The 23,620-nt window shown below is 36.1% G+C and overlaps 1 protein-coding gene across 1 annotated transcript in view; it reads right to left on the reverse strand.

The window, feature by feature from the left end:
* Positions 1-269: 269 nt before the first annotated feature.
* Positions 270-23,620, reverse strand: part of COL21A1 (collagen type XXI alpha 1 chain) — a 146,870-nt gene continuing 123,519 nt past the window's right edge. The window contains exons 21-33 of the mRNA XM_064412261.1: positions 22,340-22,384; positions 21,953-22,006; positions 17,569-17,622; positions 16,216-16,269; positions 15,664-15,735; positions 12,430-12,465; positions 11,731-11,775; positions 9,625-9,657; positions 6,704-6,850; positions 6,562-6,616; positions 6,066-6,266; positions 4,984-5,061; positions 270-4,197 (exon numbers count right to left, since the gene is read on the reverse strand). Of these exons, the coding sequence (XP_064268331.1) occupies positions 4,010-4,197; positions 4,984-5,061; positions 6,066-6,266; positions 6,562-6,616; positions 6,704-6,850; positions 9,625-9,657; positions 11,731-11,775; positions 12,430-12,465; positions 15,664-15,735; positions 16,216-16,269; positions 17,569-17,622; positions 21,953-22,006; positions 22,340-22,384 (1,062 nt within the window). The 3' untranslated portion in view covers positions 270-4,009. The remainder of the gene's footprint in view (positions 4,198-4,983; positions 5,062-6,065; positions 6,267-6,561; positions 6,617-6,703; positions 6,851-9,624; positions 9,658-11,730; positions 11,776-12,429; positions 12,466-15,663; positions 15,736-16,215; positions 16,270-17,568; positions 17,623-21,952; positions 22,007-22,339; positions 22,385-23,620) is intronic.

Here is a 23,620-nt window from a genome sequence, read left to right on the forward strand (position 1 = left end):
TGTTGGAGTGAGTCCAGAGGAGGGACACCAAGATGATTAGAGGGATGGAGCATCACTCTTATGAAGAAATAGTAAAAGAATTGTGATTGTTGGGAAGAAATACAGTCAGGGTGGTGAAGCACTGGAACAGGTTGCCCAGAGAAGTTGCAGGTGCCCCATCCCTGACAGGCTGGAAGGTCTAGTGGAAGGAAATGTTTCTGCCCATGGCTGGAGGTTGGATCTTTAAGGTCCATTCCAACCCAAGCCACATTTATGCTTTTACTTTTTTGTTTTTATTTGTAGGACTATGATATCTTTCAGTTAAACAAATGAAGAACTGAGAATGATACATACACACACACACACACACAGATATATATACACATATATACACAATATATACATGTATATATTTACCAAATAAATCTGCACATGTGGAAACCATCTGTGACATCTGGTCTTTTACTAAATCATATATATTTTTATATAGACACATCACCCCACATGTATTTACTCCAAACTTCTCTAAGATCATGATTCTCAGAGGTGAAAATTGCTGAGCTCCATCCATACAGCATTAGGCTTTCATTAAGAAATCCAGTTCCCACAGTAATACTTTTCCACTCTGCATCTTTATGTCCAAGTACATGCCTAAGAAACTGAGAGAAAATAGCAATCAATGAGCATAGTAAAGTGGTAAATATTAAATATATTTTATGCACACAGAGATATTATGAGTGGAAGCCATATTAAAAATTTAGTGTAGTGAATCATAGTTCCTCTACTGACACCAACAGGCACTAGACAACCAGAGAGGATATTTCTTAACTCCACGTTAGAAGCAAAATGCTACCAATAAAAAACATCCAGACTTTTTTTTAATCTTGCCCTGTGCTTAAAAATTAGCCCAAGATCCAGTTTTAAAGACTATCATCAGGAAAGTAAGTAAATGACAGTTAACAGAATTTCCAGTAATTATTTCCAGAGAATATCAGAGATGGTGACATGTTGCACTGTGATCTTTTTAATTCACAGCTTCTGACTGAAGATTAACATCTGCAAGAATCTCATATAGTTTGCATCAATAGTAAATAAAAATCTCTCTCCTGTGGATCATTAATCTGATAATACTCAAGTTTATACCATTTGTTTAACCTCTTACTGTAGAATCAAATGAAGACCTGGAAATATATTAATATGCTCAGTTAAAAGTTCCAATCAAGATGCAATCTTGGACACACCTACACTGCTGTATGATCCCATTATATCAAATGAAGTCAGGAAATTAAATGATTATGAAGTCTGTTAAATTCTGGCTTGATAAAATCTTTTAAGGAGCTATAATTGAAATCACAGGTTCCTAGGCTATAACATATGCATTTCACTGGGATGCAAGTTACTTCCTATAGAGCTCCTAGGCATTTAATAATGCAGAATTACATTTCCAAAGTGACTTTGTGTATTTAAGCATTTGCTAAAAGGCACCTGCACAGACTGGATGGCTAGCATGTCTTCTGGAAAATTCCAGCTTGTCAAAACCAAATCTCTTTTTGTAGAAATGCCACAGTTTCACAGACTCAAATTCAGAGCAAAATACCAGAGATCCAGCAGCACTAAAGCTCAAAAAACTCAGGAATGTAGGCAATCAAATAGATTCAGCATCAAATCTCCCCCTTTTGGAGATCAGGGCTTTGAATTTGGTTTTACATTCAGTGAAGCCTCCTAATTATTTTGTTTACTAACTCAGTCTTTCTTACTATATTATTACACAAAATGAAATGGGTCCAACATGAGAACTTGTTTTATAGCTGTAGCTAGCTTAGATTGTACTCTTTAACCAGCACTGTAAAGAAATACTCCTGCTAGGCCAGACTGAGCTACTTTACATACCAGAAGGAGCAGAGGATAAGTAACTATCTCTTTTATCTGCATGGGAAAAAAAAAATTAAGGCAAATGTTCCTTAGCAGCCTGACAAGATGACAGCCAGAAGACAAACCACCCCAAGTGTATATATATCAGTGCACACAGCCTGGGGCACAAACAGGAGGAACTGGAGTACACTGAAGGTTAGTATTAGAAAAAATGTTTTAAATTTTAGAAGAGAAAATTTTAGCTCACTCGGACCTAAATTGGGAAGGATTTCATGGGATGCTTCCATGAGGGTTAGAGGAGCTAGCACATGCCAGGAAGTTTTCTAAAATTCTCTTCCTGGAAGCACAAAAACGGTTCATCTCCTTTAAAGATAGAGAAGTAGGCAGAGCAAGAGACCACCTTGGCTTAACTGTGAGCTTCTGAGTCTGTTGAAAAGAGAAGCATTCCAGAGCTGGAAAAGCAGACAAACACCTGTCAAGAACTGTAAGGGAACTGCTACAGTGCACAGAAATGCAGACAAAACCAAAGCTGAGCTCAAATAGAAATTGATCAGACACATAAAAACTACAAGAAAGGGCCAATTAATAGATGCAAACTGGAAATTACTCATAGATCCTGTCACTCATTCAGAAACAATCCCCCAGTAGGACTAATGGGGTGACAAAACCACCACTACTTCTAAAATTTAAGCTTGATATATGTGTTAATTTGATCAAATGAAATAATAAACAAAGCTGCCAATCAGACTAGCTGAAAATCAAGAGGATTTTTCTACAAGTAGGGAACTCTGGTCTTCTGTTTGTATTCACTGTAGTCAGAGGTCTTTCTGACTTGTGCTTGTTTGGTTGGTCTTGGTTTTGCCCCCTCTCAGACTCATAATTCACTCAACCATACATCTTATTGGAAAGTGTGTCTTTTATTTTACCTTGAATGTCAAGCATATTAACAGTCTCTGATAGCAGGACAACAGAAAAATAACACATTAGAAAAAGTGATTTGTGAAGCATGGGTTAACTTAATACAGGACTCTGCCTTAATTTAAGAAATGGATTTTCAATTCTCACAGGAACTGTGCCTTTGCTCTTTATGTAAAAGCAAGCAATAAACTTCATTAGCAAAGCATACAATGAAAATTACACACAGCTGGCTTAAAATGAAAAGGAAAACAGCATAACAAACATTGCAGCTGGTCAGCCACCAGTTAGACCTTTTTCCTTGTAAACCTGCTTCTTCAATTTGGCAACGCAGTCCTTGAGCAGAAGCAGCAAAGAGTACATAACTTGATACTTCATTACACAAAACTGTTACATTGGGGTTGTGCAAACATTTTTAAATCATTAATTTTGTCAAATCATAGCTAAAGCCAGCTATGTCAGGTTTTTGCTCTTTTTTATTTTTAATGCTATTTTCATATGGGTTGAATCACCCATATGGAAACTTCTGACATTTAGTAGTTGACAGTACCATCTTCAATAAAATCTTGGCTCTTGAACCTGTAGTTCTACCCTAGCATTTCACCTTGGTTTTAAGCAGAGCTGCATGGGAAAACAGGTGGCATTTCTCCTGTGGTGAGTCCAAGTATCTGTCTTAATTAATAAAAATCTGATAACATGCTTTCACTCACGTCTGGAGCAATGACATATGAAATGTAAATAAGGCAATGAAATTTGCACACACATGAAGTCAAAGCCAGCCATATTATTTCAAAATCAAATACTGTGTAAGTTGGCTGCATGTGAAAAATTTCACAGTTATTTATACCTGATCAATGCCATTTAAGACCTACTTCTGCTCCCAGTGGTGTTTCCAGCAATTTTGCAAAGAACTTTCTTTGGTAAAAGGAGGTAAAAGGAGAATGATAAGATGCTTAAATACTAAAAACCAAATATTATAGGTAATTTTATTTCTATTGAAACTGATAATCTCTTTAAAAACACTTGATATTCAACCAGTGCAAGGTATAAAAAAAAGTTCTGGAGTTTTGGTGTTTCTTGTCTAAAGGAATGTATAACCTTTGAGATCATTATTTATGATGCTTTTAATGTCAGAGGTACTTTTGTTCCTTCGTGTGGGATGATTGCTGGTCACCTTCCTGAGATTTGAAAGACCATGAAAGATAAGCACCATAGCTATTCCTCTAAATTATCATATCACAAATTAATAATTTGGTCCTTTTCTAAATGGATCTCTTCCCACAATTACACTAAAACACAGTGATGGGTCACAAATTCCAGGGGGTCCAACTGGTCCTGGCATTCCTGGAGTGCCACGATCTCCATCTTTCCCAGGCTGCCCACGCTCTCCAGGACGTCCTTCCTTACTCATGCCTGGTGGACCTTCAGGACCTTAATAACACACAAATAAATAATTAAATGGCAATAAATAAATAAATAGGCAATTATTAAAAGGCAATTAAAAGGCAATAAATAAATAAATGCATTACTATTAAAATGAAAAAGAAAAAGTATGAACCCACAACACCCCTGGCTCTTTGGTGAAGTATGCAGAAAAAGAAAACTTCATTTCCTGCAAAAAACATTTCTTGTCACAAACTCCTTATATATTTATATAAACAACATAATATCTTATAAAGATTTTTTTTAAATCATGTGGAAAACACTTTAAATAAAGATAGCTTTTGAAAGAGAGTATGAAAATCTGCTTTAGTACACTATTCTACTTTATCATATAATCTGGAACCACCATGGCAAGCACCTATTTGTTTCTCTGGCTTTGGATGGGGCCCTAATAGATTTTCTATTTCCCCAACTTTACATTTTGTATGCATACACTAATGTTATGAAAAATATTTTCCCTCATTAAGTAATGCTTAAAAGTCACATGATCATATCAGGGGTCAGTTTTCAGATATAGCTGACTTCAGGATCCACCTATCAAGAAACAGCAGTCTCAGATAGCAATCTCTTACAGGACCTGTCTTATATTAAATAATGTATTATATGGCAATTTATAAGGTATGCAAGCGACAAGCATTACCCTAAAATATATTTGGTAAGTAAGAAGTGTACAAAGTATGTAAGTTTTTCTAAATTACATCAATATTTTTTCTAAACCACACTTAAAAAAATTATTAGCATGCACTGAATATGCACACCTGAACCATCCCTCACCTGGAGGTCCTGGGGGGCCTTGGATCCCAGGAACACCAACTCCTTGGTTGCCTTTTGCACCATTCTTCCCTGGCAGGCCTGTGAATTAGCAAACACATTCATATCTTTGCACATAATTTTCATCCAATGAAGTCAGAAATCAGCATTTGATAATATTTATTGAATTAAATATGTAATCTTTCAAAAGCAAGTTCTCCTGTTGGAGATTAAATAAAAGTACTACAGGCAAATCATCATTACATACATCATTAATTTGGTATGCTAGGTCATAGGTAGCAAGTCACAAAGAAAGTAAATATTTATCAACCATTTGTCTGCTTACCATTGGCATATTACTAGCTGGCTGTTATTTCATACAGCTTTCCTGATTATTTTGATGCTACCAGTTACCAAATTATGGACTCCACCCAGTCTCTCACTCTAGTTCCAGACTATATATGCATACTTAACATAATATCTGCAAATACATCACAGAAATCAATTGCAATGTTTGGACAGCTGAGTTACCTGAAAGCATAAACCTTAGCCTGCCTAAAAATAATTCAGAATGTTTAGAAAGAAAGGAGAAAAAATTCTTTAGAGATAAAGAGAACAAAAGGACAAAAAGTCAGGAAATCAAAGGAAGTATAAAAGTTGTTGGATGTCAAAAATCAGCACAGCTAGCAACCCAGTGAACAAATACTGTTCCCTAAAAAAGCAGAAACAAACAAGTTTGGAAGGAAAGAAATAAGAAGACATGGAAATACTTTGAAATTTATGTCTACACATATTTGAGCTAAAAAAAAAATCTAAATGCAGGTAGAAACATTTACATGAGACTAAGAACTCTCTAAAAAGATCAGAACAGAGTTTATAGTAGACTGTAGTAGAACTGAACAATAACTATCCATCTGTGTTCTTGTATTCACTCTCCTGTCATGTGTTCCCACGTGAAACATCCACCCTGCTCCATGGTCACAATTCCATTCAGCCAAGCAAGCCCAGCTATTCTCTTACTCCACCCTGCATTAATCCCATCCAAAACCAGAAGCAGAAACCCAAGGCATAAAGGCCTTTAGCACCGTGCCACACGCACACTGTACCTCTTGTCCCACGAGCCCCAGGGCGACCTGGCATGCCCATCAGCCCTGGAATGCCATCATTCCCTGGTAAACCAGGAAACCCTCTTGGGCCTTCAGGGCCTCTTGGACCTGGTGGTCCTGGAAGTCCTGGGGCAGCACTTTGGGACTGACAATGGTTACAGTTTTGTAGTCTTCCACTCTGGAGAATGGCAGGCAACTGGGCTGGGAGAATTCAAACAAAAAATTGCTTAAAGTGCTGCAACAATAGAAGTATTGCCCCCCAACCACTAATACAAAATCAGTTCTCTCTCTTAAGAAAATATACTTATTTTAGGAAATAAGACGGTAAAGTATGGAGCCTGTGATGTGGAAATATACCTCCACACGTGTAGGAAAGCAACGAATAAATTTGCAGTATGGAACGTGCTTTCAAAAAAGCGTTTCTATAATTATCAGGAAACTAACTTCTTTAGCACTTCAAACAAGGAAACAACAGCAAAGAAGCTTTCCAACTTACTTCTCAGTACATCTGAACACACCTGTCGAATAAACTCTTCTGAAAATTCTCGTGCCTGAATTGAATAGAGAACAGAGCATGCAATTCTTTCTGGTACCTTTTTAAGGTAGCCAAAATGAAAAGTTTGAAATCCCATACATACAGGTTTTCCATCTGATCCAGGTGGTCCTGGGGGTCCTCTATCTCCTGGCTGACCTCTGAGGCCAGGAGGTCCAATCAAACCCTGGACACCAGATTCTCCTTTTTGTCCACTGATGCCTCGAATGCCTGGATCTCCTTTTGCACCCTTCTGGATTGAAAAATCAATGAAAAGCCAATTTTATGTTCACAGATCATTTGGAAGGTAGGTAGTACCAAACAAACATATTCTAAGAAATCTTTATTGAAGTTCTTCATCAAATTAATGTGATGCCAATGAAAATTAACTTGATATTGATATCTATTCTACTAAAATGTATTGAAGTTTTCAGTTTCCTTAGTACCTGTTTCAGATTAAATTACCAAAGAGAACTAGAAATAAATGAGCTTTTCTTAACTTTCAGGACCCATGTTACTATTCATTATTAACACATGGAAGGAAGGGTTTTATTCACTTTTTCCTCAGAATCAGAAAATTTTTTATAGTATGTTTTTCTGGCCTTAGAAGGCCAGAAAAATTGGATGTGAAATTCTGGCACCACTGAAGTTCTTGGAAACTTACAATAATAATTACGCCTTTTACCTTATATCTGCAGTGTATAAGACAAAGGAAAAAATCATTTTATTTCAATTAAGGATTTTTTTTTGCTTTTTTTTTTCCATCTGATTGATAGTAACTGTAGCCTGTTTGCTTCATTAGAAAAGGTAAAAAAATGCTGAAAAATATTTTGATATATCTTCACCAAAGCAATGGTTCCATGTATGGAATTACCTACTGGAATAGTTCATGTGGAACTCTTTCCCTGCTCTGGAGCCAACAAAACATCAGTATGTGCCCAAGATTAAAGTCAGTGTACTACGCTTGCTCCCTTATGAGCTTTTTCCTCCCTTGTTTGCACAGCTTCTGCATAACATTATCAGTTGCTGAAAAACTTTCCAACTATTTTAGATGGAACTGTGAGAACGCAACTATTATATACGACAAACCCATTGAAGCAAATAATAGAAGTTTAAAAAACACTCATGCATATGGTCTCAATAGGATTCCACTGCATTTTAAATTATGGTATTTATATTACTTTGTAACATCTCCTCTATTACTTATCAAGTTTCTTCACATCAGAAAAATTCAAAGCTTCCTGGCTTGGTCTATATTAGTAACAATGCCTAGAATTCTCTACATGAATTGGGAACTACAGGATAACAAGCTTTAAATTCAATGTCAGATTAACCAGTTTTATGAGCTAGGCTGTAAAATCAGACAGGTTCTTAAAGAAACAGAAATGAGACAAAATGTTACAGCTATCAGTCAAGTGCCTAAGATTACTGCTGGAAGGGTAGCCAGTTCAGAGGCATGTCCTGAACAGCAGGCCATACCTTCAAAAGTCAAGCATTAATTCAGATACAACTTCTTCCAAACTTATAGTTGCAATTAATTTTCTTGATATTGACATCTTGAATGTTGTGGTCACAGAGAAAGGATCCTCTTAGCTACCTCATGTAGTTTTGTACTTGCTCATTTCTAGTACATAATTGCTAAGGTGTTTTTTTCATTTAAACAGTCAGCGAGGATCAGAGATAAGCACATGGTGCTCATGCAGCTACCTGTGGCTATACTAGAAACTATATGTGTTGAGATCTGAAGTCATGCTGGGCTTATACATAGGAGAGGTTTTCTTTTGGTTCTTTTTTTAGTTTTAATTCCTTTTACCTCTGTGGACTATATTTACATAAAAGACTTGCAAGCTGAGCTATCTGAACTAAATGTTAGAGGGGCTAGAAGGCATTAAGAACCAGAGAATACTGAGGAAGTAGCATCTACTGTAGAACAACATTAGAGGCAAGAAGCCAGCATAAAAACACCAGGAGAAAATGTTGGAAGCATCAGCAGAACTGCCTGAAGAACTTGCCAAGAAACAACTGAAACTGTAGGGGGAACATTTTCCACAGTAAATCTTGGTGTTTTAATGCTCAGCCACATCCATGTGAGGCCTTGTTTGCTGACCCTTGCTATTGGCAAAGAAAAGCGAAGAAAGGAAAACAGCTCAGTGAGTGCTGAGACTTACAGGCTGAAGAAACTTACTAGAAATCAGAGTCTAACAAAAAACACATTTTATAGAAACAGAAAATAAACTAATTTTTTAGATTTGATAAGTAAAAACAGTGACATTGTTATAGCTTAATACATATTAAGAAATTATTTAAATTAATTTCCTGTATAAATATTTTATTGCCATGTTTTACAATACTTAAGGAGATTAATTCAATAGTATACAAGGAATCTTTTACCAGTTTTGGCAATAATTTAGTAAAACGCCTATAAGCCAAACCACAACTGAAGAATTTCCTAGAATCACAGAAGCATATGAAACAATTTATATGTTAAAATGGATAAAATAATTTCATTATCAGAATGGAACTTCCAACTAATGTATCCAGCTATTGATGTGCAACAATGCTTAAAGGAAAAAGGTTGAACAAATGAGATCTAAATAAATTTGAAGAAGAATTTGATTAAGGGGAAAGTGTATACTCTGATTTTACAAAATACTGAAATAAATAAATAAATAATAGCCCAGAAATTAATTATTTTACATACCAATTTTTAAACAATATGCAACACAATTATTATTTTTCTATAGTTATTTTCTTTAGTTATTTCCTCTATTCAACCAATCCTTTCTTTTTTTGTTGGTTGGTTTCTTGGCTTTTCAATTCTCTTAAAGTATATGTTTGGCTTTAATAATTTTTAATTAAATGTATACCTCATTCTCTTTGTAACTAATACTTCTTCGATATTTTTCAATTTCTCCCAGACATGTCAGTACTGAAGTAAGACTAAACACACGTTTTACAGATCACCTAATTTCAGAAACAAATGGAATAACTTTGTAATACTATATTTATCATTGCAAAGATACATACCTCTCCTCGTTCTCCCCTCAATCCTTCTACTCCCTTTAAAAAATATGATGAAAAAGAAATTCAAAATGCAGGTTGATCCAAATTACTTGGAATCAAAAATTAATATTTTTTATCCTTTTTTTTCAACAATCAATCACAAATGGTAATTTGTAAAGATTCTCTGATTGCTATAGTGCAAAAAACAAAACTGCATATAATTATGAAAAATTTATATCAGAGTGAATGAACAGTTCAGTATTACCTTTAATATCATGTACCTAGAGGATAAGTTGGGACTATATCACACATATTATAAACATATAAACATAATATAGATTTCAGAGACAAAATCTTATTCCCTTTACAAAAGAAATAGCATGTGTCCTAGTGGAAGTAAACTCCTGATTCAAACTGTTTAATACCATCTTACTAGGCAGAAATTAATTTCAGTGCCTTAGAAATATAGACTCCATGGTAAGGCAGATTTTGCATCCTAGCAAATTATTTTGGTGTCATTTCTGCCAAAATGATTCAATGGCATTAGTGACCATTACGTCCCATGGCAAGATGGCAGTTCACTTTTCTGATTCATTCTTATGGACAAGGAAATATGTATGTGCCATGGAGTCCTGAGAATTCTTGGAAAGGTCTTGTGTTGTCTACTAAAGGACTGATTTTTTTGGTTCCTGACCAAACCAGATAAGCACTGGAAACAATTTCAGACTTAGTCTGTATTATTATTTCAGCTTTCTCAAAAAAAAAAAAAAAAAAAGAAAGCAAGCAACAGCAATTCAGTTGCATCATTCTGTCTGGGGAAAAAAAAAAAAAGTTTTCTTTCACTATCACTTTATTTTCCCTTATGACTAAAATAAGATATGAAAAAAATTGTCCATTATTTGCAAAAAAAAAAAAAAAAATTAACCAGAAAGTTTAAATTGTAAAATGTCAATCTAAGCCATTATATTTGGTTAAGTCAATGATTCGTCTTTTAGTTTAAACTAAAAAAATATTTCCTTATTGAAAAATGTGGTCAGGTTTAATAATGAACTGTTTTCAACCTGTGTATCTCTGAGAGTGTTAACTAACATGCAGTCCAGGTCTCCTGCCCAGAATCCCTGGGAATCGGGTCCATCTGGCTAGACGGGCAGCTGTGTCAATGGCGTCATTCTGAAAAAAGCAACCGTGGCTTCCTTCCAAGTCTAGTTTCAGATATGTACCTCTAAAAAATACTTCTCTGTTTAGACATGACATAGATTATGCAGTTAGCAAGTATTTATAAATACTAACAGCTATTTTCTGCGGAATAACAAGATCGCCAACTATGACACAATCAGAATACACTGGCCTAGAGTTAAAGAGAAACAAATGGATCTCACTGGTTTACAGCTGAAACAGGAAACATCTGTAATTTATGAGCACAGAAGATGTCAATAATGACTCCCAGTATAGTCTAGGAGGTAATGAACTGTATGAAAGTGTAGCATGGTGCATGCAAAATCTAAACATCTCAACTATCACTCTTATAACCTTTACATAAAAGCCACTATTTGATGTTATCTGCATTTTATATTACTTATAAATATTTTATAAAAATGTAATTAAGGCTTTGTTACAATAAGAAAAGAAATGCACTTATGGTCTGTTTCTCAAGATATACTATCACAGAACACAGAAATATGTAGGTTGGAAGTGACCTCCTTGGATTCAACTTCCTTTGCAGGACAGATGCAGCTTGATCAACTCAACATGCTGTCCAGACAGGTTTTGCCACAAAATCTATGAGCAACCTGCTCTAGTGTTTGTCCACCCTCAAAACAAAATGTTTTTCCTGTATATCAAGTTCCTGTGTTCCAATTCATGTGCATTTCCTCTCATCCTTCGAGCATGCACAGCTGAGAGAAGTGTTGCTCTGTCTTCTCTGTGTTATAGTTGTTATTTTAAAAATACTAAGAGTGTTTAAGAGGCAATTTATATAACTATGTTATCATGTTGTACATAAATGTATTTCACCTGATGCAAAGACCTATATGTGTTGAAGGAAGAAGTGGTAAGAAACAAATATGAATCATGGCCTCAAACTAGGATCACTATGGCTGTCTTGAAGTAGGATCACCATTTTAACAGTACCTGTAAGCCTGGATTTCCTTGTCTTCCTTTTTCTCCTTTCAGTCCCTTTAGAAAAGAAGAACATTTTATAAAATATAGACTTATCTGGTACATGTAATTAAACTATCAAAAAATAACACAAGGAGCTAAATATTAAAAACTCATTCTAAACCAGGACAAATCAATCTGAAAAGTTACTCTTCAAAGAGATCAGTGCACAAACTGTGAAGAATAAAATTTCTACCATGAACACAGAAGAACCAAGCCAGGATCCAGGTAATGACAGAATAGGCTTGTTTTTCTTGTAGGTATTTCCATAATTTTAAATAGCAAGGAGGAGAATCCCATATGGCAATAGTAAAGTAGGTAGGCAGAGGCAGGTGGAGTTACTTTGCTGTGTTTCTGTGATCCTGCAGTGCCCTGCAGGCAGGGACAGGGCACATCCTGTGACAGTCCTGGGTGGTGCCCCAGGCCCCTGGGGCAGCAGCACAACCTGCACCCTGTGCCTGCACCACTGCTAGGAGCACACAGCTCTGCACCAAATGCCAACAGGGTGCTCAGGCCCCCAGAAATGCAGATGTCCCTGAAGGAGAGTTACTGCTGCTATTCAAGTTAACCTTCTGTCGAATTTAATTTTAAGAAAACCCCATCTGAATTAATACCTAAGACTCATATAAATAGCAATGCCAGATGATTTCTTTATAAAAAAAGTTGATCTACCTGGATACCAGTGTCACCTTGGCTTCCTTTCTCCCCCTGTAAAATATTAGAAGAAAGGTTTCCATTTAAACATGAGTCACCTCTAAAACATGTAGTCTCTGCTTTCAATTGACACAGTAATTACAAGAGAAACAGCTATCTTTTTCTTATACTGAAAGAAAACAAATCATTTTATCTTCATGTACACAAAAAAGTCCTGAAAGCCATTCCAAGAAAGGACTTTGTCATTAAAACAACTAACAAAAGAGTTGGACACTCATATAACAAGTAAAAAAATTAAAAAGAAAGTGGATGCTCACATACCAAGTAAGAAATTAAAAAATACAACATAATGAGGTGGCAAGTCCAGAAGGACTTTACCTACTCAGTGCATGGGAGTGGAGAGGATGCAGGCAGGAAGGGAGGCAATATTTCTTATGGGTTAAATTTTAGCTGAATGCACCACCACATGCATAAGTTATGCAAAACAAACAAGAAAAAAGTATTTTTTCACCACAAACACCTCTATATTTAAATTAAATCAAAATATTTAAGGACTAAGCTCCATTTCCACCCACTTGTTTGGCCTCAAAATGTTTAAAGTAAATAATAATGGGGGGGGGGGATTGACAATCAGATGGTAAATGGTGCTTAGAAGTCAGGTATGTATTTTTATCAACTTGTCTGAACACCTTTAATTGACCCTGGAGAGAAACAGGCAATGCATGAAAATTATTCATTCCAATTAACAACAGAGGTATAAAATATGTACTCAAAAATGTGGCCATTTTCCTGAAAAGGAAACTAAAAGTTATGGAGGTGGCTCTTACTCTAAATCTGACATCTTGTGTTTAAATAGACATAAAGCAAAATGCTGAACCATGAACATAGCAGCTGATGAAACAAGAGACAGATCTACAGGGGGGATGCAAAACAGCATTTAATAAAGAAACTAATTAAAATGGAGATTTTTGGGTCTGTTTTGTCAGCTTTCTTGTAAGAGCCAAAACTCTGTGTGTTTGTTTGGGTTTTTTTTAGGGTTGAGGGGGTGGGAAGGGGGGAATAAAATAAATGTTTAGTTAAATGTAAACAGTAGTGAAAAGGAGATTTTTGCCATGGCAGATATTTACCTGACTGAAAATCCCAGAACATAAGAAGAAATTTATGCCAACTGTAGTATTTTGTTGTATTGTACTTGAATGTAAAATATTCAGTTATTTCAAGTTTTAAAATCATCTATAGCTGAAAGGCTTCACTTTTACTGTCAGATGCCCAAACTGTGCTTTTCTTCCTGAATAATTCCAGTTTGTCACTGGACTTGCAATTCCAGCTATCTTGCATTTTCATATAAAATAAATGACCTTTTCAAAGGCTTCTTCTTCATTTTAAAATTTAGAGAAGTTTCATAAATTTTAACAAAATCATCTTTCATAAAATATTATTGTCTTAGTACATGTGCCTTACATAACCCCTAGATATTTAATTGAATATACAGTGATAGTGAAAATAATTCAACTATTATTATGACACTGACTCCATGTTCTTGTCAATGTAAGGCATGTTCATATATGTGTGTACCGACATGTGAAGTACTGTAGTATATGTATGACGTACACAGGAGGCTGGCATATATGACACTGGACATACAAGAAACTTGTGCCTTCTGCAGCAGAAGATGAAATCTGTTGGAATACTTCTGCATGGGATTTTCATAAAACTTTAATTACAACACCACCATTCTATCTTACTGTCTCTTTATCCTTCAACCTTTCTCTTCTTATGAAAGTGAGATGCCTGATTTAATTATATTTCTCTAATGCCCTACTGGGTCTGGCTGAGAAGTTCATTTTGTCCATAGCAGCTCTCATAGTGCTGTGCTTTGCAATGGTGGCCAGAAAGGTGTAACACACCAGTGCTTTGGATATTGCTGAGCAGAGCTCCCTGCAATATCAAGGCTCTCTCTCCAAATCCAAAGGCTCTCTCACCTTTTCCTGTAAGCTATGGCCAGACAAGATCTCAAGTGGAGACACAAATTTAGGCAGAGAAGGACTTGTTTATGTTGATAGATGAGAAACTTAACATGACTTGGCAATGTGCACTTCCAGCCCAGAAAGCCAACTGCATCCTGGGCTGCATCAAAAGCAGTGTGGTCAGGAGGGCAAGGGATGTGATTCTCCCCTCCACTCCACTCTCCTGAGACTCCACCTGTGTCCAGCTCCAGCGCCCCCAACACAAGAAGGCCATGGATCTGTTGGATCAAGTCCAGCAGAGGGCCATGAAGATGATTAGACAGCTGGACCATCTCTCTCATGAAGACAGACAGAGAGAGCTGGGGTTGTTCAGCACAGAGAAGAGAAGGCTCTGGAGAGACCTTAGAGCAGCCTTCCAGCACCCAAAAGGGGCTTAGAAGAGAGCTGGAGAGGTACTTTTCACAAGGGGCTGTAATGACAGGACAAGAGGGAATGGCTTCAAACTGAAACTAGCTTTATTAGGAAGAAGTACCTTATTTTGAAGGTGGTGAGGCACTGAGACAGGTTGCTCAGAGAAGGTGTGGATACCTCCTCCCTGTAAGTGTTCAAGGCCAGGTTGGATGGGGCTCTGAGCCACCTCGCCTAGTGGAAGGAAGTGTCCCTGCCCACGACATGGGGGCTGGAACACTTTTAGACACAACTGTTCAATGACATAACCAGGAAGATGACCTAAACTGAAAGGGATATTCCATACCATATGAAGTCTGCTCAGCAATAAAAGCTAAAGGAAAGGGGAAGGAGAGGAAGTTTTATTATTGTGACATTTGTCTTCCAAACCTCTATATGTACTAAGTGCTGCTTCCTGGGAATGGGCGGGACAACACATGCTCACAGGAAGCAGAGAATAAATATTTCGGTTTACTTTGCTTCCACACATGGCCTTTCCTTTTGCTTTACTAAACTGCCTTTATCTTACCCCATGAACTTTCTCCCATCTTATTTTCTTGATTTTTTTTCCCTGCCCTGCTTAAGAGGGGAGTGATGGAGAAGCTTGGTGGGCACCTGGCATTCATCCAAGGTCAACTCACCACAAATGCCTTCACATCATGGGCTTTCTCAGAAAACAATTTTCAGGATGGACATATTATTGTTTTAAATGTGTCCAACTGTTATCTAACAATAATGATATATTTAGAGAAAGGATTTTGTAAAATAATGATCACTTATAAGAAAAACACTTCCAAAAAAGGTGCATTTAATGTAGAAGTGGAAAAAAAATACCTACCTTTAATCCCTGGGTACCAGGAATGCCTGGGTAGCCTGGTTCACCTGGAGCCCCTGGTACTCCTAGATCACCCTGAGTAATACAATAGCTTTGTGTCAGTGATATGCTGTGTGTAAAAACACACACTGGATGTTTCTCAAGGCCACATGATACACTTTGGCTATGATATTTTGGAATTTTACAACTGAAGATGATTGAAATGTCTGAAGGATTTTTGAAGGGATGGTGAATATAGAGAAGTCACATTCAATATTTATTTTTGTCTTTTAATACAGTTGATGTTTCAAAATTACATAAAAAATAGTACCTCAAGTAACAACTATGTTTGCAGGTTTGAACTTAAAGAGCATTTGATTTTCACAGCCTAAAATCTAGTAAAAATAGTAAGAGTAAATCATCAAATAGATTCTGATGCAATGTGATGTTAACTAATGTTTTACTGTGAAACAAACTGCCTTATAATTAACCAGGGGAAATAATGGAAAATTAGTAAATCATGATGAAGTAAATGAACCCCTTCTTTAACTAGAACACTCCCAGAATCATATTTACCTTGGCTCCTGATGATCCTGGTTTCCCCTGTATTCCTGGTTCGCCTTTATCACCCTGTATAACAATGGGGTGGATACATCATGATGTTTTGTCACATGTGGTATGACTAGCAAACATAAACAGACACTGTTGAGAAACTGACTCTTAAAAATGGGCCCAGGTAGTGACTGAAAGGCTGAAGTTCTTCTCCATTACAGGCAGCCTGAAGGTTTAATTTTCTCTCAGGAAAGATGAGATACTGATGACAAAAGCTGATCTGCCAGCTTCTGCACACCTGTCCCATCTCCACCTGCCTCATTTGCCTCACACAGTCACACCAAGTTTGTGTGTACTGACCTCACATTTCCATCATCTTATTTAATTTTCTAAGTCAAAATACTTATTTATGTCCTGGCTTTTATCACAGCCTATGGAATTAGACATATATTCAGCATGAGGTTTTGCATTAAATCTAAGAATTATTGACTACATCATGATGGACTTCTGTGAGAATGAGCTTATTAAGAACAATTCACTAAGAAACAGCTTATATTCTAAGTGAGATAAATATACAAAATAAAAGCATTTTTCACAGACAAAAATAAATCTCATTAATTTTTAGATGTATCATAGGTATGCAACCTTCTTGGCTACAGAAAACATTAATACTTAAAAAAATGTACCTGTCAGTATACAATTATAAATAAATGCATATACACTTTTGGATGTAGAATAATGTAGGGGGGGAAGGGATCTAAATGTAAATGCAAGGTTAGGGAAATAGATTCTGTATTCCTAAATATTCTCTAGGACATACAATTCAATACTTACAATTTAATCCAAAACTCATTTTGGATTAAATTAAAAAGTTACATAAACCAATCTGAATTGGTTGGTTTTTTTTAGCTTTTGAGAACATTGGTAAAATTAGTTCTTGCTGTAGCTGCAGTGCAATCAATAAAGTTACATCTGAAATAAGTTTGGCTCCTTGGGTGGAAGAAACAGCACATAACATTACTGAACACAATTAAAATATAAATAAATGTAACATGGGAAAGTTCAGATGTATATTGAGAATTTTCTGGTTTCCAGCATTGCAGAATATTTTCCAGGACTGTAAAGCTGAAACAAAGTCTCATGACCATTTCCACAACTGTTAAAACCTCACAGGGTGACAGGCACCATTTACTGAGTTACACTAACCTCTCTTGAGACTGAACTATCATAAAAGGTAACACAGGGAAAATCATACAGCTGCTTACCAATATTCAATACACCAAAATTGAGCTGCAAAATCCTGGCATTGTCCAGATGAAATTTGCATACAAAGCAGTGGTTTATCAAGGTCACAAGCAAATTGAGTCAAACGCTTACCTTAGGCCCAGGAGCTCCAGGTAGACCAAGTGAACCTTCTGGTCCCATCAAACCCTATTTATTTATGAAAAAGACAGAGATATTTCTGTATTAAAACAGAGGAATAATGAGCTTGGTATTGTATTAGTAGCATCATTATTCTATTTCTTTAGTGAATCAAACAGTAAATACAATGTCTTTTATCTTATTACAATACAAGCTATAGTTTTGATACAGTACAGTGGATTATTTAGACTTTCTATGGTCTAAATTACCAGAGCAGACCTTCTAATGAAGGGCTACTGTGCAACATTAAAAAAAATCATACAGGGGAAATGAACAGTGCTGTCATGGAATACTCCTGAGCAAAAAATTCTTAAACTCAAGACCCAGCCTGTAATGCATCCTTAGTTATAACTGAAAGTGACACACAAGTTTCTTGGGTTCTGTTTATGGTTTTCAAAACCAGCAGAAGTATTTGTGGCATTTAATTATTCTCTTTCTCCTTTCTGACTGTGTGTCCCTCAAAGGCTGCCATAACTTGACCCACTGTGCAAATTTTGTGGAGATTTATCAGAAGCAGTTAACTTTTGCGGCCACACCTTTGTATCTTCTGCAAAATCTTCAAAGTTGAACTACTCATTCAAGACCCTAATAGATTCTGCTAGTTCAGATCATGACACTTTAGCACATGTACAAAGCCAATACAACCTCTTGGACTCCACAAATGGAATCATATTCATAAAGGGATGTTTAACTGCATGTTCCCTACCTAAAATAAGAGCTAAAGAGAATTAAATCATCAAAGGGCTGACTTTCTTAATTTCTGTTTAAAGCTAGTCTCAAGTATACATTAGAAAATAAATCCTTCTTTGAAATCATACTTTCCAGGGAGGAATTCCCATTAATCACATTTTCCACATCCGGTGTTAACAATTCTCTTTTCACCAGTTCATGTCACTTCACTTTTAGTCTAGAACTTCATGCATCAATAAAATCAATATATTATTATTGTTTTACTTGGACTTGCTTAAATACTGTGAAATACAATCTGCAATATGAGCAGCATAAAATAAAAGCATAATGATACAGAAAGTCAAACAATTAAGTAAAGCCTGGAAATCTAACTTGTCAGAGATTAAATTTTATCAATTATTCCAACCGATAATATTTTCAAAATTCACTGTTATTGCTGTTATTTAATCTTCGTTTTCATATAAATAAAAACAATCACCTTCTGTTTAGTATTAAATGTCAGGAACAATTCACTCCCATGACATTATCTCAGACTTCTTTCAAAAGTCACGTGAAATCAAAAACAGATATAATTTCTCATACAGATAACAACTCAGCTTTGCAAAAAAAAAACACTTTATTTTTTTAAAACTAAACTAAAACTTAAAGGGTGTCTTTGTTTCCAGAATAGAAGAGAAAATTCAGAATACCTAAAGCAAGAAGCAATTCTCTATAGCTATTGTTTTCAGAATTTCATCAGTTTTCTGGTATTTCACCTGTGCTTTACCACTAACCAAAGATTAATAGAAATTAACCACAGATTAATTCATGTTTCTTGCCTGCTTTATGATAAGAAAACACTGGTCACCAAAACTTTCCATCAATAAATATAGCAACTTATTCTTTAGGCCATAGACACTCTACGACCACACTAGATCATTTCTAGTGAAATCCACATCAGTCTTTGGGCTACAGAAGTGGCATATGCTCAACAAAAATGTCCCTCATTCATTTTATCTTATACAAAGCAGAAATGCTATAGGTACAGAATAGCTTATTTTTTAAAAATAATTAAATCAGCTATGTATTCACATTGACCTGCAAACACACACCAGAGAAGGCAAATGAGAAAATACATTTAGTATAATTAAAGGTCAAGAATACATCTGCAGAAAAGGAGAAATAAAGTCCATTTTTCTTCGTTTCCTTTTTCATACTTTGATTACTAGGCCATATTTGACTTGTTTTGTTTAAAAAATTACATGGAGACTACTAAATGAAATCAGCACACTGCAAGAAGGAAACTTTCAGATGCAATATAGGAAAAGCTTGTGAACATAATCTGAAAACTAGAAAAAATTAGAAGAGAAGAGAATGTCCTGAATGAAAATGTAGAACAATTCAAGGACATAAAATATAGCATTATTGTCCTATTTTGCAGAGCTGACATTATATGTCAGGTAAATTAATAAATTGCTGGTGTTGGCAATGCAATAGGGATAGTCATTACTGAAGAAGAACTTGTAACTGAGAAACTTTCCCAAGCTATTAATAGACCATCCACAAGCTTTCCATCTGTGTTTTCTGGAACAAACATATTCAGTGTGACTAATACAAGGAAAATCCCACTATCTTTTCTGGTTTAAATTCCCTAATGCCATATAATATATTCAGATATTCCATGCATCAATCTCCTACTCAATTTATCAGGTGACAGGAAAGAGAAATAAATTATTTTCAAGTGTATCATGAACCAGATGTTATTTATCTAAATAAAATTTGAAGAAAATATGGTAGGTGGGTTAAATAAATATAAGCACTTTGGAATCCCACAAGGCTTTATTGGAGTTGATGATATAGCCTTCCCTCTGGCATTTTGCTCAACTTTGTTCCGAAAGAAATGGAGAAAGAAATTCCAGTAACAGGCAATAAAAATAGTTAGGAGGCACAGGTGAGAGAACAAATGTTCATGTGTTAATTAAGAGGAGGGACATTTGAATTTCCAGTTCAGGCAGTGTTTCATCCAAATTTGATCTGGACAACTGCAATAACTGATTGTCAAGGAGATCTATTTTTTTCCAGAGATCTTTAGGAGGTAGCTGGAAAAGTCCTCAAAGTTCATGAAGAGAAAATTAAACAGTGTACTCTATTTAAAAATTCTTTCTGACAGCTGTAATGTAGTGATTGTGTCTGTGGTAGTCAGGAAAGGGAGAGATGCTGTTTGGCTAGCGGGTAAGTGTATACTGTGTAGGAAATTAAAAATGTACTGGATGACAGAGTAGCCCAGAATTTTTAAAATTCCAAACTAATTTCAATTTCTGTCTCCAAAAAAAACCACATCAGTTTTAAGAAGAGAAGAGGAAGAGAAGAGGAAGAGAAGAGGAAGAGAAAGGAGAGGAGAGGAGAGGAGAGGAGAGGAGAGGAGAGGAGAGGAGAGGAGAGGAGAGGAGAGGAGAGGAGAGGAGAGGAGAGGAGAGGAGAGGAGAGGAGAGGAGAGGAGAGGAGAGGAGAGGAGAGGAGAGGAGAGGAGAGGAGAGGAGAGGAGAGGAGAGGAGAGGAGAGGAGAGGAGAGGAGAGGAGAGGAGAGGAGAGGAGAGGAGAGGAGAGGAGAGGAGAGGAGAGGAGAGGAACACTTCAGCACACCAGTATATAAATGATACTTAGGTTAGTAATTACTTTCAAACCCAGATGGCTGATTTGGCATGCAGTGACATGTAATTACACAGGACTGCACATACCAAGGTGGTCAAACATACATGTTACTAACCTCCATCCAAACAAGGATTCTCTTCAGAACAGGGAATACCACAGTGGGATGTAAGCCCAAGTAATTTTGCTTTCAGGTCTGACCTTACACACTCTAGAAGATGGTAACTTCAACTAGGATGTTAAAGAGATTCATCAAGAAAGACAGAGGATTAAAAGGTCCACATTGACATCCTTGGCATCCTCGTCCTTCAAGGTTCCTGTAATCTAACCAAGTGAGGCACAAGCCACCACAACACCCCTGCAGTCACTGTAAGTGGGAAAGAATGGTCCCCAAAATGATTATTCCTGTCAAGAAAGGAAAGGTAGGTACTAAGATGGTCTTAACAGTGTGACAGTACTGATGACTGAGAAATGAATATCAAGACACTTGTAGAGAACCGCTGAGTATTCTGTATTTGTCCTTGAAGACAATACTTCTACTTTTAACACTACAAAGGGACATCAGAACCCCCTTTGTCTATCAAAATGGATGAAATCCAACCTGACTACTGTATGTCAAGGAGAAGTTCACTGATGAAGATTTTCATAGGGAAACACCTCAAAAAACGATGGGAGAGACAAATCATGAGACAACAAGTAATTAAACCGAAAAATACAATCTCTTAACAACTATCAGAATCCAAGACCCTATAAAAACATAAACTCACCTCCTGTCAAAATATTCAGAAGCTTAAAGTAATGGCAAGGGTAACAAAGAAAAAAACAGTTCACAGCTTTCAGCCAGAATTTCCAAGCTGCAAATATGTCATTGAGCTAAAAACTTACATTTACCATAGCCTTGTCTTTCCAATCTGCAAATGCTAGTTTGCTCCTATATTTGCCATTGAATGTTTGTTTATGACAATCATAGAATGGCGACACCGCAGTTATTTGTTCATAATGACACAATTTTGAGACTTACGGTATCTCCTGGTGACCCTTTTGCTCCTGGTTGACCTGGCGGTCCAATTTCACCCTGTATTTTTCACATAAAGAGAAAAATAATGTATGTATACTTAACATTTTTTAATTTATTCTTTAACTATGCAGATTTAACTAGTTTAGATTGTTTCTCAATGTATTAGGAAATTAGCACGGTTCCTTTTAAACTATTAATTCCTTTTGGAGTAGTTGAAGTAAAACCTAGTAAGAGATTTTTAAACATGCCATGAATTGTCTCCATTCTTTTGCAGCATGATTTGATGTTATAAATCCCCACTATGAAAACTCTGCTCTGAGCCTGAACGCTTAGTTTGGAATGGGTATATATAGTATAGGTTTTGACTGTGTTTTGAACAGCTAATAGTACCTTTTGTCCTTTTGCTCCTTGATTTCCAGGAATTCCAGGAATTCCCTGAGAAGAAAAAAGAAAACCTTTTCAATATAGGGAATCATTTCACCAGAAATTGTTTAGCATTTGCCTAAATGACTTGGGTTCAAAATATGGGCAGGGACAAATAAAAAACAGAACTTAACAAAACAAAACAAACAACAAAAATACCAAAAAAAAAAATAAAAAGAAAAAAACCTCAAGAATAACAAAATCCCTCAAAGCACCAAAAGCACATAGGAGAGCTTCAGCTGTAAACATGCAGACTACTCTAGAGATACAGTGAAACACTAATGTTGAATTGTTCCCCACTGCTTTTGTGGCAGTAGTCTATGTCTACTGCTCAGCAGGCTCATATGCTCTTGCTTGCCCCAAAACCCTGACTGGCACATGAAAAGAACCACTTTACATTATCCATAAGATCTCCCACATAAGTTAAAGCAAAAGCCCTGGTTAACAGGACCATCAGCATGACAGATCATATTATCTAAAATACAGTGACTATAAAGAAACAGATGCACTTTTACTTGATGCCTACTAGCTTCCACCTTCATAAATACTTGAAGATCTCTGCAATTTCCTCAGCATCATTGCTCATTCAGCTCTACAGTATATCTCACACTCTTCTAACAGTGATCATTTAATTGAACATGATTCAGGTTAAAACAGACCTCTGTATATGTTTAATGCAGAAGTCTACATTCAGTTAGTTGATTTTTTGTCTTAAGCAAAAGCTATCCAAATTTTTTGCACAGACAATGTTCGTCCTTGTACCATAACTAATCTGCAGCAAGAATTTGGCTTACAGATTTTATACTTTAATCTAATATTGAAAATAACACGTTGCAGTGAAGACAAGATGACTGTTCTAGACACCACTGAAACAAATGCATTCTATGGGAAAACATAACATGAATGTAACAGCCATAACCTAATAGTTTCCATATGAATTACATCTGTGCAAAACAGTCCCACTGTTTTGCAGTTTACACCCACTTTTAGTAAATAATGAGCACGTGAAGTAGAAACAGTTCATTGGTCAATGGCATATGAGTAAACAATTACATCCTGAACATTTTACAGACCATCAAAAATCTGATGTACCTATCATTAAAGGAAGAAATTAAATAACGTAATAAAATTAACTTGAAAATAATGCCTCATACTGAGACTTCCACTCACATAACACATTATGTTACATAACTCTTCTTTTGTGCAAAACCTTCTTAGATCTTTTGCACAAAAAGATGGGAAATACGG

Source organism: Passer domesticus, chromosome 3, assembly GCF_036417665.1.
Source record: "Passer domesticus isolate bPasDom1 chromosome 3, bPasDom1.hap1, whole genome shotgun sequence".
Classification (NCBI taxonomy): Eukaryota; Metazoa; Chordata; class Aves; order Passeriformes; family Passeridae; genus Passer; species Passer domesticus.